Source organism: Notolepis coatsorum, assembly GCF_963971535.1.
Source record: "Notolepis coatsorum genome assembly, chromosome: 7".
NCBI lineage: Eukaryota > Metazoa > Chordata > Actinopteri > Aulopiformes > Paralepididae > Notolepis > Notolepis coatsorum.
Window position 1 is genome coordinate 175,991,470 of NC_140171.1, and position 18,682 is coordinate 176,010,151.

Here is an 18,682-nt window from a genome sequence, read left to right on the forward strand (position 1 = left end):
GAGTCCGTCACCTTGTTTGCAGGGCTATAACCATATTTTATATTATAGCTATGGATGCAATACTATGGCCCGTTTGCCATCGAGTATCTATCGTTCAATATGTGAAAAAGAAAAAAAATTCCATCCATACATTCCCGTTTTATACCGTGGTGAATATAAGTATTGTTTTAGAGCGGTTTAGGGTCATTCCTGGGAGGCTAGTAATATCCTGCGATGTGTATTATACTAAATCGATTGGCATTTCGTCCCTACACACGCTATAATAAAAAATTCAAATGCATATGATCGGTATTATGTTCCATCATGAATGCATGAAAGGAGGGGGGGGGGCGGTGGGATTCCAAAAAGAATATTCCAATTATCTGATTTCCATCTGGTAGATTGTATGTCCATTTGGCCCACGACATAACCCACCACAGCATAATGAATCGGGGGTCCCGAAAACGATTCAATGCGATCGGGTGAAGCCCTAGGTTCAGGTTAGTAGAAAAGTCTGCCCGGACCAATATAATCGACGCACAGCCCAATACACAGAGTTTCAAAGGATGTGCAATACCGGCCGCATCCTACCAGGCGGCGGTATTGGACTTTTGCGATGCCGAATTCAGTATGCAGTAATATACAGAACTACAAAGGTTATAACTCAAACACACTTAGTAATATACAGAACTACAAAGGTTATAACTCAACACCCTTAGTAATAACATTTATATAATTGTAATTTCGCTGGATATACACTGTATACGGCTAAAATGTTATTATAGACTATTTTTGTTTTATCCTGTTTCTGTACTTGCATATATTATAACCACCTTTACTGAAAGTTTCATTATGCATTGTGTGTTGAGTACTGACTTTTAATAATTTTTTGTTTTGCAATAATAAAAAAAAAATAAAAAAAAAAGGTTATAACTCAAACACACTTAGTAATATACAGAACTACAAAGGTTATAACTCAACACCCTTAGTAATATACAGAACTACAAAGGTTATAACTCAAACACCCTTAGTAATATACAGAACTACAAAGGTTATAACTCAAACACCCTTAGTAATATACAGAACTACAAAGGTTATTATAACTCAAACACCCTTAGTAATATACAGAACTACAAAGGTTATTATAACTCAAACACCCTTAGTAATATACAGAACTACAAAGGTTATAACTCAAAAACCCTTAGTAATATACAGAACTACAAAGGTTATAACTCAAACACCCTTAGTAATATACAGAACTACAAAGGTTATTATAACTCAAACACCCTTAGTAATATACAGAACTACAAAGGTTATAACTCAAACACCCTTAGTAATATACAGAACTACAAAGGTTATAACTCAAACACCCTTAGTAATATACAGAACTACAAAGGTTATAACTCAAACACCCTTAGTAATATACAGAACTACAAAGGTTATAACTCAAACACCCTTAGTAATATACAGAACTACAAAGGTTATAACTCAAACACCCTTAGTAATATACAGAACTACAAAGGTTATAACTCAAACACCCTTAGTAATATACAGAACTACAAAGGTTATAACTCAACACCCTTAGTAATATACAGAACTACAAAGGTTATTATAACTCAAACACCCTTAGTAATATACAGAACTACAAAGGTTATAACCCAAACACCCTTAGTAATATACAGAACTACAAAGGTTATAACTCAAACACCCTTAGTAATATACAGAACTACAAAGGTTATTATAACTCAAACACCCTTAGTAATATACAGAACTACAAAGGTTATAACTCAAACACCCTTAGTAATATACAGAACTACAAAGGTTATAACTCAAACACCCTTAGTAATATACAGAACTACAAAGGTTATAACCCAAACACCCTTAGTAATATACAGAACTACAAAGGTTATAACTCAAACACCCTTAGTAATATACAGAACTACAAAGGTTATTATAACTCAAACACCCTTAGTAATATACAGAACTACAAAGGTTATAACCCAAACACCCTTAGTAATATACAGAACTACAAAGGTTATAACCCAAACACCCTTAGTAATATACAGATCTACAAAGGTTATAACTCAAACACCCTTAGTAATATACAGAACTACAAAGGTTATTATAACTCAAACACCCTTAGTAATATACAGAACTACAAAGGTTATAACTCAAACACCCTTAGTAATATACAGAACTACAAAGGTTATAACTCAAACACCCTTAGTAATATACAGAACTACAAAGGTTATAACTCAAACACCCTTAGTAATATACAGAACTACAAAGGTTATAACTCAAACACCCTTAGTAATATACAGAACTACAAAGGTTATAACTCAAACACCCTTAGTAATATACAGAACTACAAAGGTTATTATAACTCAAACACCCTTAGTAATATACAGAACTACAAAGGTTATAACTCAAACACCCTTAGTAATATACAGAACTATAAAGGTTATAACTCAAACACCATTAGTAATATACAGAACTACAAAGGTTATTATAACTCAAACACCCTTAGTAATATACAGAACTACAAAGGTTATTATAACTCAAACACCCTTAGTAATATACAGAACTACAAAGGTTATAACCCAAACACCCTTAGTAATATACAGAACTACAAAGGTTATAACTCAAACACCCTTAGTAATATACAGAACTATAAAGGTTATAACTCAAACACCATTAGTAATATACAGAACTACAAAGGTTATAACTCAAACACCCTTAGTAATATACAGAACTACAAAGGTTATAACTCAAACACCCTTAGTAATATACAGAACTACAAAGGTTATTATAACTCAAACACCCTTAGTAATATACAGAACTACAAAGGTTATAACTCAAACACCCTTAGTAATATACAGAACTACAAAGGTTATAACTCAAACACCCTTAGTAATATACAGAACTACAAAGGTTATAACTCAAACACCCTTAGTAATATACAGAACTACAAAGGTTATAACTCAAACACCCTTAGTAATATACAGAACTACAAAGGTTATTATAACTCAAACACCCTTAGTAATATACAGAACTACAAAGGTTATTATAACTCAAACACCCTTAGTAATATACAGAACTACAAAGGTTATAACTCAAACACCCTTAGTAATATACAGAACTACAAAGGTTATAACTCAAACACCCTTAGTAATATACAGAACTACAAAGGTTATAACCCAAACACCCTTAGTAATATACAGAACTACAAAGGTTATAACTCAAACACCCTTAGTAATATACAGAACTACAAAGGTTATAACTCAAACACCCTTAGTAATATACAGAACTACAAAGGTTATAACTCAAACACCCTTAGTAATATACAGAACTACAAAGGTTATAACTCAAACACCCTTAGTAATATACAGAACTACAAAGGTTATAACTCAAACACCCTTAGTAATATACAGAACTACAAAGGTTATAACTCAAACACCCTTAGTAATATACAGAACTACAAAGGTTATAACTCAAACACCCTTAGTAATATACAGAACTACAAAGGTTATAATAACTCAAACACCCTTAGTAATATACAGAACTACAAAGGTTATTATAACTCAAACACCCTTAGTAATATACAGAACTACAAAGGTTGTAACTAAAACACCCTTAGTAATATACAGAACTACAAAGGTTATTATAACTCAAACACCCTTTGTAACTGAGGGGTACAATTCCCTGACTGTATTACTAGATATGATACTTACTACCACTACCTTTGTACTTAATATTCGGCCACCCAGTACACGGCATAAATATATTATGATGAACACTGTCACGTAGATGAAACGGATCCAACACAAATGTACGAATTAGAAATAGGTCTTTATTTCTACACAGCGATGGTGTGTAGAGCAAGCACTTAATCAAATCAATCACATTTATGAATGGAAATTAGTATGCACTTTTATGGCAAGAGTATTCGTCGGTATATCAATAGAGAATGTCCAATCTCTGAAGGCGCAGGTGGTACATATACGACCTGGAATAGTTTAAGGAATAACAGCAATGATACTTTAATGATTATATACTGGATACACTAGGGGGGGTTAATCCGGTCGCTTGTAAGCCGACAGGAGTAGGAAGGGGGGGGGGGTAGAATCCGGCTGCCTCATCCGGCCAAGGGTATCCCAGGTGAACCCACTGTAGTGCCGTTCAATGCGCCGGCGATCCTTGGACCACAGATGAAAGCAGGTGGACTCTTTGTGGGCCGGCGTTCTCCGGTCCACGGAGGAGAGACGTGAAGCGACCTCGTCTTGCAGAGCGTCTCCTCACCTTGCGTCCTCTCCAGGGGGGGGGGGTTCCAACACACGGCAGTGTCGGGGGTCTTTATCCATGGAATAATCAAAGTATACAAAGCATAATCCGTGCCTGGGAAGGCGGGCTGTCGTCGGTAGAATAATCCGGTATACAGGTCCACTCGCTCGTCGGCTCTGGGGCTCCTCGGGTGCAGCTTCACGTGGGGTCAACCACCCTGGATAAGCAGCCAGTTCTCTGCCCGAAACGATGGGGTACTGACTACGGTAGTATTCTCACCGCACGAAGCATCATATATTAACAGACTATTATTAGCTTAATAGACTACGTCCAACTCGACGATATAGTGCCAAATATGACTATTCAAATATTAATATACACGATGTCTCAATACCGATGGTAGGCGAACTTGGCCTTACTCCCACACGTGGCGTCGCGGGGAGGCTTTACGTCTGTGACTCTATTGGAGGGTAAGAAACTGGACTGAAAAGAAAGTCCTACTTTAGTAGCGCGGTATATATACGCACTATGAACAAATAGTCCCATTAGTGGTGCGGTAGTCAGATTCCTACGCGGAACTAGGACTTGTTCGTACATGTGGAGCGGTACGTTTGAACTGGGTCTGAGGGGTATGGCAGCCTGGCACCAAGGTCTCGACCAATAGTAGAATGGAGACTATTATGGGATGTTCAGTAGGCTAGAATGGATATTCAATGCATATTGTACAAGGAAGATACAAGGGATATCAAGGAATATTAGAGAATATACAAATACAATTAAATATATATATATAAATAAATATATATATTCGGTTTAATCTGGCCCTTCACAACAGCCACCCCCTGATTGGTCCCAGACCTAATCAGTTAAACAGAGACAGATTAATCGCGTTGTCTATTTACACATAAGGGTTTGCTGTAGGGGTCAGTCAACTTCACAAAGTCATAGGGTTATAGGGTCATGGTCATCATCGATTGTGTCTGGGAGTCGGGGCAGCTCTATGAGCCTCGCCACGGGACGGGTGTAAGTGCGACCCTGGACGAGCACTTCAGCTGCTCGGACCTTGCCGTCGGCACCGGTGATCACTTTGCTTACGCAGCCGGCCGGCCACATAGCTCTGGGCAGTGATTGATCGACAATCATGACGACTGTTCCTTCTGTCAAATTGTCTCTCTCCTTTACCCACTTCTGGCGGGTCTGTAGAGACGGTAGGTAGTGCAGTAGGAAACTGCTCCAAAACTTGTCGGCTAATACTTGGCTGTACCTCCACATTCGTCGGCCGTTCGCTTCTTCAGGCCGGTACATTGTCTGGGGTAATGCAGGATCTAGCCGCCCCATCAGGAGTGTGTTGGGGGTAACTGGGTCGATATCCGCCACATCACTGGAGACATATCCGAGGGGCTTCGAGTTAAGTACTCCCTCAATCTCCGTGAGGACTGTCATTAGGACTTCTTCCGCCACAGTCTGGGCCCCAAGTACTGCGTACAGGGCTGTCTTTATGGAGCGCACTTCTCGTTCCCAAGTGCCACCGAAGTGGGGTGCGTTTGGGGGGTTGAATTGGAAATCAACCTGTGCTGGAGCGAGGTGGGTCTTAAGTTCTGGGCCCATAGCTTGGACGCTCTCTCTCAGCTCTCTTTCGCCGCCTTTGAAGTTTGTCCCATGATCGGACAATAGGGTAGACGGTCTTCCCTTCCGTGATGTGAATCTACGGAAGGCCATAAGGAATGAGTCTGTGCTCATGGTCGGGAGAAGCTCGATGTGTATCGCTCTGGTGGTCATGCATTTGAATACAATACCCCACCGCTTCTCGGTTCCTCTTCCTTTCTTTATGTGCAGCGGGCCAAAGCAGTCCATACCCGTTGAGTGGAATGGCTTGTCACCGATTCGGAGGCGACATGGAGGAAGGTCAGCCATCCTTGGTATGCTGGGCTGCGCGCGCCACTTGCGGCAGTCTAGACATGTTCGCTGGAAGCGTCGTACCGCCTCTCTTCCTTGTAGGATCCAGTAACGACGTCTGATTTCCGCGAAGACTCTTTCTGCTCCTGCGTGATGTACATCCTCATCGTATTTCTTTATAATCAGCTCTGTGACCTTGTGTCGGCTGTTCAATACGATCGGGTATTTAATGTCATCCGGTAGATTGGGGGCTCTGCGTAGGCGACCACCCACTCTGATGAGGGTATGAGCGTCGCTCTCGGGGGCCAGATGAATTAATCTGCTGTCGGATGGGACGGGCTTTCCTCCCTGTAGACAGGCCAATTCATCGGGGAACGAGTCTCGCTGGGCTCGCTGCAGTAGAAACAATTCTGCTTCCTCGTAGTTAGCTGCTGACATATCAGCGGGGGACTTGCACTCCGGGTGGTACCGCAGGAATGTTCTTTGTTGTGCACTCTCTATGGACGTGCAATCGTCTATGTTAGGGTCGGTGGAGGCTACGGTGCTCAATCCACAGAACACAGACTTCTTATTTTCCACCTCCTCTGGACTTGCTTCCCTCGGGATAGGCATGGGCCGCTGTCCTTCCGGGAGTCTTAGGAATGCGGGGCCGTCACTGTAGACATTGCGACGGGTGAGGTCATCTAGGGGCATTCCCCGGGTGATGACGTCAGCTGGGTTCTGTTTTGTATCAACGTAGCGCCACTCTGTTTCTCCGGTTAACTCTTCGGTTAAGTCTTGAATCTCGGTGACTCTGACTCCCACGAAGACTTTGTACTTGCATGAGTCCGATTTGATCCAGGCGAGTACTGTCGTGGAATCTGACCACAGGATTGTTCTAGACACCGGTATGGTGAGCTCACGTTGGATGAGCGTGGCTAGGTGCGCTCCGGCTAGGGCTGCGCAGAGCTCTAGACGTGGGATAGATTGTTGCTTGCGTGGGGCTATTCTCGAGCGGGCGAGGACAAATGCTGTGTAGATCTCTCCCCCCCTTTCTTGGGCCCGCAAGTAGGCTACTGATCCGTATGCGACCTCTGAGGCGTCACTGAAGACGTGTAAGTCCATTTTACATGTCTCTGGCCTCACCGTGGGTGGGAAGTAGCTTCGGCGCATATTAACGCCTGCGAGTGAGTGGAGCTCCAGCTCCCACTCTCTCCAGGTGGATGCAAGGTGTGCGGGAATGGGGTCGTCCCAGCCCTGGTCCTTGTCCCACAATGCTCGTACAATCATTTTTGCCCTGGTGGTGTACGGTAGAATACATCCTAGCGGGTCATATTGTCGGGCGAGTGTTGTGTACACACTCCGTCTGGTGGTCGGCGCCGCCGCCGGCCTTCCCTGCTCCGTAGTCAGGGGCTTGTGTCTGTAGTGAAGCGAATCTGTTTTGAATCGCCACACCAATCCCAGGGTCATCTCCTGGGCTTCTCCCGGGATTGTAGCCATCCAGGTCTCGCTGCTGGCTGCCTTGTCCTCGGAGGAGAGGCTGCGCAGTACTTGCGGATCGCTGCTGGCCCACTGCCTGAGATCAAAGCCGCCTTTGATCAATGAGGCGCGGAGTTTAATCAGGAGAGCCTCGGCTTCTTCCTGGGTTGAAAGGCTTTGTAGACAGTTGTCTACGTAGAAGCTGTTCTTTACGCTGTGTCGGACCTCTTCGTCCGCTGCTGGGTCCTCTGCTACATGTTTCTGTAGTGCAAATGTAGCACAGCAGGGGCTGCACGTCGTTCCGAAGGGGAGGACTTCCCATTGGTAGATGGCTGGGTGCTCATCTCCTGGCTTCTCTCTCCATAGGAACCGTAACAGGGGCTTGTCCGCCTCTACTAATCTCACCTGCAGGAACATTCCTTTAATGTCCCCGCTGATGGCCACCTTTTCCTGGCGGAAGCGGAGTAGAACGCCGAGTAGGGAGGGGCCGAGTGTGGGACCGGGCAGTAACTCTTTATTCAGATTTTGGGATCCGATCTGGTAGCTGCAGTTAAATACTATGCGGTCTTTACCGTTGTGATGGACCTTGTGGTGAGGCACGTACCACGATTCAGTGGTCTGGTCAGCCTCTTTAATGTCCATCTTTGTGACGTGTCCCGCTGTGATGAGCTTCTCAATCTCAGCGCGGTATACACTCTCTTGGGCGGGGTTCTTGGCTAAGCGCCGCTCCGTGTTCAGCAGGTACCGTTCTGTGGCGTCTGTCTTGGCGTGGAAAGTAGGCATTCCTTCTCGCCGCAGGAGTGGCGTGGCGTATCTCAACACGCCGTTGACCGGGACTCTCTTGGTCCCTGTCTCGAGGAGGTGAATGGCGTAAATGTCATCTTTAGAGCGAATGTTTTTCTTTCCGTTCTTAAAGGGCATTTGTTCCAAGGTCCATAGCCGCTCTACGTGTTGCAGGAGTGCGGTTTCTCCCTCCGTGACTCGGGAGTGGAGACATCTAGTGGCTGTACTTCGGTTGAGAGATTTGGCGAGCGGGCCTTGGAGAGTCCATCCCAAACGGGTCTCGACTGCTGCAGGACAGCCTCGGGGTCCGGTATGAACCCGGTCTATCGGGACAATGAGGTCTGCATGGTCGGAGCCTATCAACAGGGTCGGCATAGCATTGTCTATGAGCGGGATCGGTAACTTGCGCAGATGTACATATTTCTCCATCAGCTTGGCGACGGGGTATGTGTACCGCGACAGTCCTATTTCTTGGCTGGTGAAAGCGTCTGTAATCTGGTACCGTCGCTCAGGCTGGCCGCTTGCTGCGATAGAGAATGAGACATTCTCGCCCTTTATCGTCTTCAAATCTCGTCTTATTGTCCGAATTGTCATTTGGGTTTCGCTTCCCCGCAGCCCTAGCTGGGCCGCAGCGGAGGCGAGCAGAAGGGTCTTCTCTGACCCGTCATCGAGGACGGCGTAAGTGTCCAGGACTTTATTCTGGTAGCTTAGTGTCACACGCACTACTTTTAGGAGTACTTGGGCTCCACTGCTGCTGGCGGGATCGATGTACATGACGCTCGCTTTGCTGCTGGATGGTGCGGGTGAAGGGCGCCGTCTGTTACTGTCGTGAAGTATGTCCAGATGGGCTCCATCGCACTTGGTGCACCTTTTCTTTAAGCGGCATTCGGCTGCCATGTGTGAGCGCGCACAGCGAAAACAGCGCTTGTTGGACTTTATCCATTGACTTGCTTCCTCCGCGTTCAGCTTGGGGAAGGAGTCACATTGCGCTAGCCAGTGTTCTTTCTCACAGTAGGGGCACACTATCTTCCACTTCTCCGTTCTGGAGGGGGTACTGTGGCTCCTGCTGCTCGGTACTGACTCCGATTGGTGCATCACAGTCACCGATCTTCTTCCATCATTTAGTCGTCTGGTTCCTTCTCTGGAGCCAGGGGTGCTCCGTCCGAATGTATCTAGCCGTAGGCTGCTGACTTCTCTCGCCAGGAAGTCTGCTAGATCGAGGAGGTTCGGTTCGGGGCCATTCGGGTCTCGGTGGTCACTCTGTCGCCTAAAACGCTCCTGTCGAGCGGGCGGCAGCTTCTCCAAGATCCTTTCCACATTTGAGTTGGCGTAAAGTTCATGCCTCCCCTTCTCTCTCTGCGCTCCCAACATCCCTACCAGGGACTGCACTCTGATGGACAGGTCGTCCAGTGCTCGATTGTCTATTGCTGGGGGTAAGCGGTCGATGTGTCGGATCTCCTGGATCACGTAATCCCATATGCGCCCATACCTCTGGTCCAATGCTACCAGCGCTGCTGTGTATGGGGTGGTGGAAGTCGCGTAGGCGAGCGCTATATTATGTGCGCGGGGCACCTTTAAGTGCTTCAGTAGGATGGCGTATTTATGGCGTTCATCCAATACATCCACCAACATGGTCTCCAGACACATGCGGAGTTCCGTATACTGGGCCCGGTTCTCTTGGGTGAAGTCGGGTACCATAGGCGGGCCAATGTATGACGCTGACTGTGGATACATCGGCGAGCGTTGGGGGAGAGGCCTCCTAGGCGAGTCTCCTCCCGCTCCTTGGTATGGGCTGGTACCGGCAGTGTACCATGGCCCGCTTGTCCAGGTGCTGTTCCTCGGTGCGGGTTGTGCGTCGTGCTCACCCGTGTATAGAGTCGGGGGTCTGTAGCGCAGCTCCGCGGGAGTATAGCCTGGGCTGTACCGGACCTCCTGGTCCGGTAGAGTACTGTGCTGTCGTCGGGCGTGGTTCTCCTCCTCTTCCTCTTCGTCTTCAGTTAGGTCATCCAGTGCTTGTAGTCTCTGGTTTAGCCTCTCCACAGGATATGCTGCTCCTTCCCGGTTGCTAGGTCTCGCTTGGACCGGTGGGGGGAGGTGGTCTGTGGGGGGTATAGACCTCGTCTGTTGGTCAAGTTCAGGGTTGTTTACTCGGCTAGGGGATGCCGCCCTGGAGGTGTGTCTAGACGAGTTCCTGGAGCCTCTGGCGGAGGGAGAGGGTGTTGTCCGTCTGATCAGCTGTTCTATTAGTTGCGCTTGCTGTCTGTCGCGCTCTGCGTCCCGTAGAGCACCAGCAGCTGCTCGCTGGCTGTCTGCTCGGTCTCGGGCCACATTCTCTTCTCTCTGAATGCGTCTTAGTTCTAGACGTATATGCTCTTCTTCGCTCCGCTGCTGGATCTGCAGTCGGTCGCGTTCAGCAGCGGCGTTCAGGCTGATGAGGAAGGCCTGCTGTAGGGTCCTCTCTGCCTCGCTGGGAGAAGGCGGTTGTATAGGGGAGCCTTCCCTCGGGGTACTCCTTGCGGAGCCTTGGAGCTCTATCTCCACGGTGCTCTCCCCGTCTTCTTCCGTGCCGAGTTCTCTCTCGGTAGCGTTGTATTCCTCCCGGGACTCATCGGGGACTACTTCTTCAGTACTGGCGGGGTGTGAAGTCATGTCTGGTTCCCACTGGTCCCCACCGTGAACTTGGTCAGTTACATTAGAACCCGTAGGGGCCTCTATGGTCGGGGTAGTCTGGGCGTTGGGGTTAGACATACTTTTACTTTCTAGTTTTACCGCGTTTACTGTTAGTAGAAGACTAGGTTGTTGACTGACAGCGTAGGCCTCTAAGTACTGAGGGAGCCGTCGTTCGCGCTGCGGGCGTTGGTTAGGAGGATCGTTTCGTGGAGTGTTCATCATAGGCCATTTCAATATTAATAACACTATATTAATATTACACTAATTACCATCCGGCTCGAAGGACCAATTGTAACTGAGGGGTACAATTCCCTGACTGTATTACTAGATATGATACTTACTACCACTACCTTTGTACTTAATATTCGGCCACCCAGTACACGGCATAAATATATTATGATGAACACTGTCACGTAGATGAAACGGATCCAACACAAATGTACGAATTAGAAATAGGTCTTTATTTCTACACAGCGATGGTGTGTAGAGCAAGCACTTAATCAAATCAATCACATTTATGAATGGAAATTAGTATGCACTTTTATGGCAAGAGTATTCGTCGGTATATCAATAGAGAATGTCCAATCTCTGAAGGCGCAGGTGGTACATATACGACCTGGAATAGTTTAAGGAATAACAGCAATGATACTTTAATGATTATATACTGGATACACTAGGGGGGGTTAATCCGGTCGCTTGTAAGCCGACAGGAGTAGGAAGGGGGGGGGGGGGGGTAGAATCCGGCTGCCTCATCCGGCCAAGGGTATCCCAGGTGAACCCACTGTAGTGCCGTTCAATGCGCCGGCGATCCTTGGACCACAGATGAAAGCAGGTGGACTCTTTGTGGGCCGGCGTTCTCCGGTCCACGGAGGAGAGACGTGAAGCGACCTCGTCTTGCAGAGCGTCTCCTCACCTTGCGTCCTCTCCAGGGGGGGGGGGTTCCAACACACGGCAGTGTCGGGGGTCTTTATCCATGGAATAATCAAAGTATACAAAGCATAATCCGTGCCTGGGAAAGCGGGCTGTCGTCGGTAGAATAATCCGGTATACAGGTCCACTCGCTCGTCGGCTCTGGGGCTCCTCGGGTGCAGCTTCACGTGGGGTCAACCACCCTGGATAAGCAGCCAGTTCTCTGCCCGAAACGATGGGGTACTGACTACGGTAGTATTCTCACCGCACGAAGCACTATATATTAACAGACTATTATTAGCTTAATAGACTACGTCCAACTCGACGATATAGTGCCAAATATGACTATTCAAATATTAATATACACGATGTCTCAATACCGATGGTAGGCGAACTTGGCCTTACTCCCACACGTGGCGTCGCGGGGAGGCTTTACGTCTGTGACTCTATTGGAGGGTAAGAAACTGGACTGAAAAGAAAGTCCTACTTTAGTAGCGCGGTATATATACGCACTATGAACAAATAGTCCCATTAGTGGTGCGGTAGTCAGATTCCTACGCGGAACTAGGATTTGTTCGTACATGTGGAGCGGTACGTTTGAACTGGGTCTGAGGGGTATGGCAGCCTGGCACCAAGGTCTCGACCAATAGTAGAATGGAGACTATTATGGGATGTTCAGTAGGCTAGAATGGATATTCAATGCATATTGTACAAGGAATATACAAGGGATATCAAGGAATATTAGAGAATATACAAATACAATTAAATATATATATATAAATAAATATATATATTCGGTTTAATCTGGCCCTTCACAACACCCTTAGTAATATACAGAACTACAAAGGTTATAACTCAAACACCCTTAGTAATATACAGAACTACAAAGGTTATAACTCAAACACCCTTAGTAATATACAGAACTACAAAGGTTATAACTCAAACACCCTTAGTAATATACAGAACTACAAAGGTTATAACCCAAACACCCTTAGTAATATACAGAACTACAAAGGTTATAACTCAAACACCCTTAGTAATATACAGAACTACAAAGGTTATTATAACTCAAACACCCTTAGTAATATACAGAACTACAAAGGTTATAACTCAAACACCCTTAGTAATATACAGAACTACAAAGGTTATAACTCAAACACCCTTAATAATATACAGAACTACAAAGGTTATAACTCAAACACCCTTAGTAATATACAGAACTACAAAGGTTATAACTCAAACACCCTTAGTAATATACAGAACTACAAAGGTTATTATAACTCAAACACCCTTAGTAATATACAGAACTACAAAGGTTATAACTCAAACACCCTTAGTAATATACAGAACTACAAAGGTTATAACTCAAACACCCTTAGTAATATACAGAACTACAAAGGTTATAACTCAAACACCCTTAGTAATATACAGAACTACAAAGGTTATAACCCAAACACCCTTAATAATATACAGAACTACAAAGGTTATAACTCAAACACCCTTAGTAATATACAGAACTACAAAGGTTATAACTCAAACACCCTTAGTAATATACAGAACTACAAAGGTTATAACTCAAACACCCTTAGTAATATACAGAACTACAAAGGTTATTATAACTCAAACACCCTTAGTAATATACAGAACTACAAAGGTTATAACTCAAACACCCTTAGTAATATACAGAACTACAAAGGTTATAACTCAAACACCCTTAGTAATATACAGAACTACAAAGGTTATAACTCAAACACCCTTAGTAATATACAGAACTACAAAGGTTATAACTCAAACACCCTTAGTAATATACAGAACTACAAAGGTTATAACTCAAACACCCTTAGTAATATACAGAACTACAAAGGTTATAACTCAAACACCCTTAGTAATATACAGAACTACAAAGGTTATAACTCAAACACCCTTAGTAATATACAGAACTACAAAGGTTATAACTCAAACACCCTTAGTAATATACAGAACTACAAAGGTTATAACTCAAACACCATTAGTAATATACAGAACTACAAAGGTTATAACTCAAACACCCTTAGTAATATACAGAACTACAAAGGTTATAACTCAAACACCCTTAGTAATATACAGAACTACAAAGGTTATAACTCAAACACCCTTAGTAATATACAGAACTACAAAGGTTATAACTCAAACACCCTTAGTAATATACAGAACTACAAAGGTTATAACTCAAACCCTCTTAGTAATATACAGAACTACAAAGGTTATAACTCAAACACCCTTAGTAATATACAGAACTACAAAGGTTATTATAACTCAAACACCCTTAGTAATATACAGAACTACAAAGGTTATAACTCAAACACCCTTAGTAATATACAGAACTACAAAGGTTATTATAACTCAAACACCCTTAGTAATATACAGAACTACAAAGGTTATTATAACTCAAACACCCTTAGTAATATACAGAACTACAAAGGTTATTATAACTCAAACACCCTTAGTAATATACAGAACTACAAAGGTTATAACTCAAACACCCTTAGTAATATACAGAACTACAAAGGTTATAACTCAAACACCCTTAGTAATATACATAACTACAAAGGTTATTATAACTCAAACACCCTTAGTAATATACAGAACTACAAAGGTTATAACTCAAACACCCTTAGTAATATACAGAACTACAAAGGTTATAACTCAAACACCCTTAGTAATATACAGAACTACAAAGGTTATAACTCAAACACCCTTAGTAATATACAGAACTACAAAGGTTATAACTCAAACACCCTTAGTAATATACAGAACTACAAAGGTTATTATAACTCAAACACCCTTAGTAATATACAGAACTACAAAGGTTATAACTCAAACACCCTTAGTAATATACAGAACTACAAAGGTTATAACTCAAACACCCTTAGTAATATACAGAACTACAAAGGTTATAACTCAAACACCCTTAGTAATATACAGAACTACAAAGGTTATAACTCAAACACCCTTAGTAATATACAGAACTACAAAGGTTATAACCCAAACACCCTTAGTAATATACAGAACTACAAAGGTTATAACTCAACACCCTTAGTAATATACAGAACTACAAAGGTTATAACTCAAACACCCTTAGTAATATACAGAACTACAAAGGTTATAACTCAAACACCCTTAGTAATATACAGAACTACAAAGGTTATAACTCAAACACCATTAGTAATATACAGAACTACAAAGGTTATAACTCAACACCCTTAGTAATATACAGAACTACAAAGGTTATAACTCAACACCCTTAGTAATATACAGAACTACAAAGGTTATTATAACTCAAACACCCTTAGTAATATACAGAACTACAAAGGTTATAACTCAAACACCCTTAGTAATATACAGAACTACAAAGGTTATAACTAAAACACCCTTAGTAATATACAGAACTACAAAGGTTATAACTCAAACACCCTTAGTAATATACAGAACTACAAAGGTTATAACTCAAACACCCTTAGTAATATACAGAACTACAAAGGTTATAACTCAAACACCCTTAGTAATATACAGAACTACAAAGGTTATAACTCAAACACCCTTAGTAATATACAGAACTACAAAGGTTATAACTCAAACACCCTTAGTAATATACAGAACTACAAAGGTTATAACTCAAACACCCTTAGTAATATACAGAACTACAAAGGTTATAACTCAAACACCCTTAGTAATATACAGAACTACAAAGGTTATTATAACTCAAACACCCTTAGTAATATACAGAACTACAAAGGTTATAACTCAAACACCCTTAGTAATATACAGAACTACAAAGGTTATAACTCAAACACCCTTAGTAATATACAGAACTACAAAGGTTATAACTCAAACACCCTTAGTAATATACAGAACTACAAAGGTTATAACTCAAACACCCTTAGTAATATACAGAACTACAAAGGTTATTATAACTCAAACACCCTTAGTAATATACAGAACTACAAAGGTTATAACTCAAACACCCTTAGTAATATACAGAACTACAAAGGTTATAACTAGAACACCCTTAGTAATATACAGAACTACAAAGGTTATAACTCAACCACCCTTAGTAATATATAGAACTACAAAGGTTATAACTAGAACACCCTTAGGAATATACAGAACTACAAAGGTTATAAAATTTTCTCAGAATAGAGAAAAGCTCATCCTTGCCTCATAATATTAGGATTTTAAATTTAGCATGATGCAAATTACTTTGTTTATCAAGTATCATTTGTTATCAATTGTCAATATGAAACAAAAATCAGTCTGTTAATGTTGCAATACTGCTGTGATCCACCAGGTGTGCGGAAATATGGGAAAGACTTCCAAGCCATCGCAGATGTTATCGGCAACAAGACGGTGTTCCAGGTGAAGAACTTCTGCGTGAACTATCGGCGGCGCTTCAACCTGGAGGAGGTGCTGCAGGAGTGGGAAGCAGAGCAGGGGACGCATGGCCCAGACACTGCCCCCTCTGGTGAAGAAGGGAAACACAGCTCCAACACCCCGTCAGGGAAGAGTACAGATGAAGAAGATGAGGAGGTGAGTGTTTATTTTATGTTATAACTAGGGGTGTAACGGTACGTGTATTCGTCCCACGAATTTACGGTACGGCCGTCACGGTGCGGTACATCCAGCCATACGATGAATACGTCTCAGATGACAAGCGGACAGAATAACAACAGCGCGCACTGACATCTGCACTCGCCTCTCCCCCCCTCCTCTCCTGTTTACTACAGCCTATTTGTCCCTAAAACAAAACCATGATGAATTAATTAAATGTTTAACACAGCAGGGTTATTACAATTTTGCAGTTTTCTTTAGTTTTCCTGTTCGCCCAATAATGTTAACCAAAAGACACACACACATGTCAACCTTTTCCGGCGGACCGCGGAATCTCACAGCTGATCGGAGAAAAAATAAAAGCACAACATACCACCAGATCATCTGAGCTCCTCTCCAGTTGCTGCTATTAAATCCAAAATATTGATAATCCTCTGCCATTGCTGTGTAACATGTCATCTGTTCACTAGTCTTTTTCAGTCTCGGCTTCACGTGAAGTTAAATCCTCTCTATAAGTGAAAGTGAAACTAAGTTGTTGTTAAAGGTGCAGTAGGCAATTAATTTACTCTGTGGATGCCTGAACACAGAATTACACCAGTATCATTGACTACTACGGCAAGCCTATAGAATATTATTATATTTAATAATAATTATTATAATAATTATTATAAATATATAATAATAATTATAAATATTTTGTTTCTGTTGTACCGAAATCGTACCGAACTGTGACCTCAATACCGAGGTACGTACCGAACCGTGGCTTCTGTGTACCGTTACACCCCTAGTTATAACTAAATAACTTAATACGCCTTTGCAGAAAGAAAACAATATGTATTCTGTATGTGTTTGTCGAATCTCCACATGACACATATTTTCACAGTACCATAAGTAGGCCTATAGGATGGTAACTAAGCTTTCTAGAATGACATGTAATGATAAATAATGTCTGGATTTGTATGCAGCAAAGTTAACTCAAACAGAATTACAAACATTTTCCAATTGCTTTCCAATAAAAAGAAAAATGGTAAAATCTTTGTAGTAACATTCATCCAAATTCACGCCCATTCTCTCCCCAGGGCCAGGTCGCCTCCTCAGGTCCGTGCCCGGCCATGCCCTGCTCCGCCTCAGCCCAGACTCCAGTGCCGTCCAGCGCCTCCCTCCACCAGCCCCCCCCCCTCCTGCGGCCCACCCTCCCGGCCACCCCGGCCCTCCACAGGCAGCCCCCCCCCCTGCAGCAGCAGCAGCCCCGCCCCCTCCACCAGCCTCCACCACTCATCCGGCCCTCCCACCCCACGCCCCCGCGCCTCAACCTGCGTCCTCACGCGCCCGCGGCCCTGCTCCACAGCACTGTGGGTCCAGGTCCTGCCCAACCATCAGAAACACCGCCCTCTTCCTCACTCCACCAATCAGAAACACCACCCTCTTCCTCACTCCACTAATCAGAAACACCGCCCTCTTCCTCACTCCACCCGTCAGAAACACCGCCCTCTTCCTCACTCCACTAATCAGAAACACCGCCCTCTTCCTCACTCCACCAATCAGAAACACCGCTCTCTTCCTCACTCCACTAATCAGAAACAAGTTCAAGTTTCAAGTTTCTTTAATAGTTGTCATACAGAAGTACAGAATACTTTTGTACAAAATGCTTCTTACTGTTGCGCTCCAGAGACTGTGCATGACAAGATAAGTATGAAATAAAAACATAGTAAAAATTAGAAGAAAAAAAAAAAGAGGTCACAGTGTTCAGTTTAGACATATGTACAATGTTCGTAGACGTAGTTACCATACAATATACAATACTGTGCAGTGTACTAATATACAATACTATACAATACTATATAGTGCAAGGCATAAATGGACAAGGTGCAGTTTAGGTACAATTCACAGTAGGTGTACGAGTTGTAGTGCAAATCCTTTATCAATAAATATAAAGTGTAGGTGTGTTTGTGTGATCTAAAGTGTGGAGAGTGGGTGCTGCAGTGTGTTGTTTGTTTGAGTGAGTGTGTGTGTGCGTGTGGGTGTGTGTGCTGTGTGCATTTGATGGTTGTTGCATAGTGATTATTGTTCGTTTAGCGATTATTGTTCGTTTAGCAGCCTGATGGCCTGGGGATAGAAG

The 18,682-nt window shown here is 43.3% G+C and overlaps 1 protein-coding gene across 1 annotated transcript in view; it reads left to right on the plus strand.

Annotated features, from left to right (window-relative positions):
• Positions 1-18,005, plus strand: part of rcor3 (REST corepressor 3) — a gene marked incomplete at both ends in the record, with an annotated part of 121,488 nt that extends 103,483 nt beyond the window's left edge. Inside the window, 2 exons of the mRNA XM_084318468.1 lie at positions 16,304-16,542; positions 17,643-18,005. Of these exons, the coding sequence (XP_084174594.1) occupies positions 16,304-16,542; positions 17,643-18,005 (602 nt within the window). The remainder of the gene's footprint in view (positions 1-16,303; positions 16,543-17,642) is intronic.
• Between the last annotated feature and the right edge of the window lie 677 nt (positions 18,006-18,682).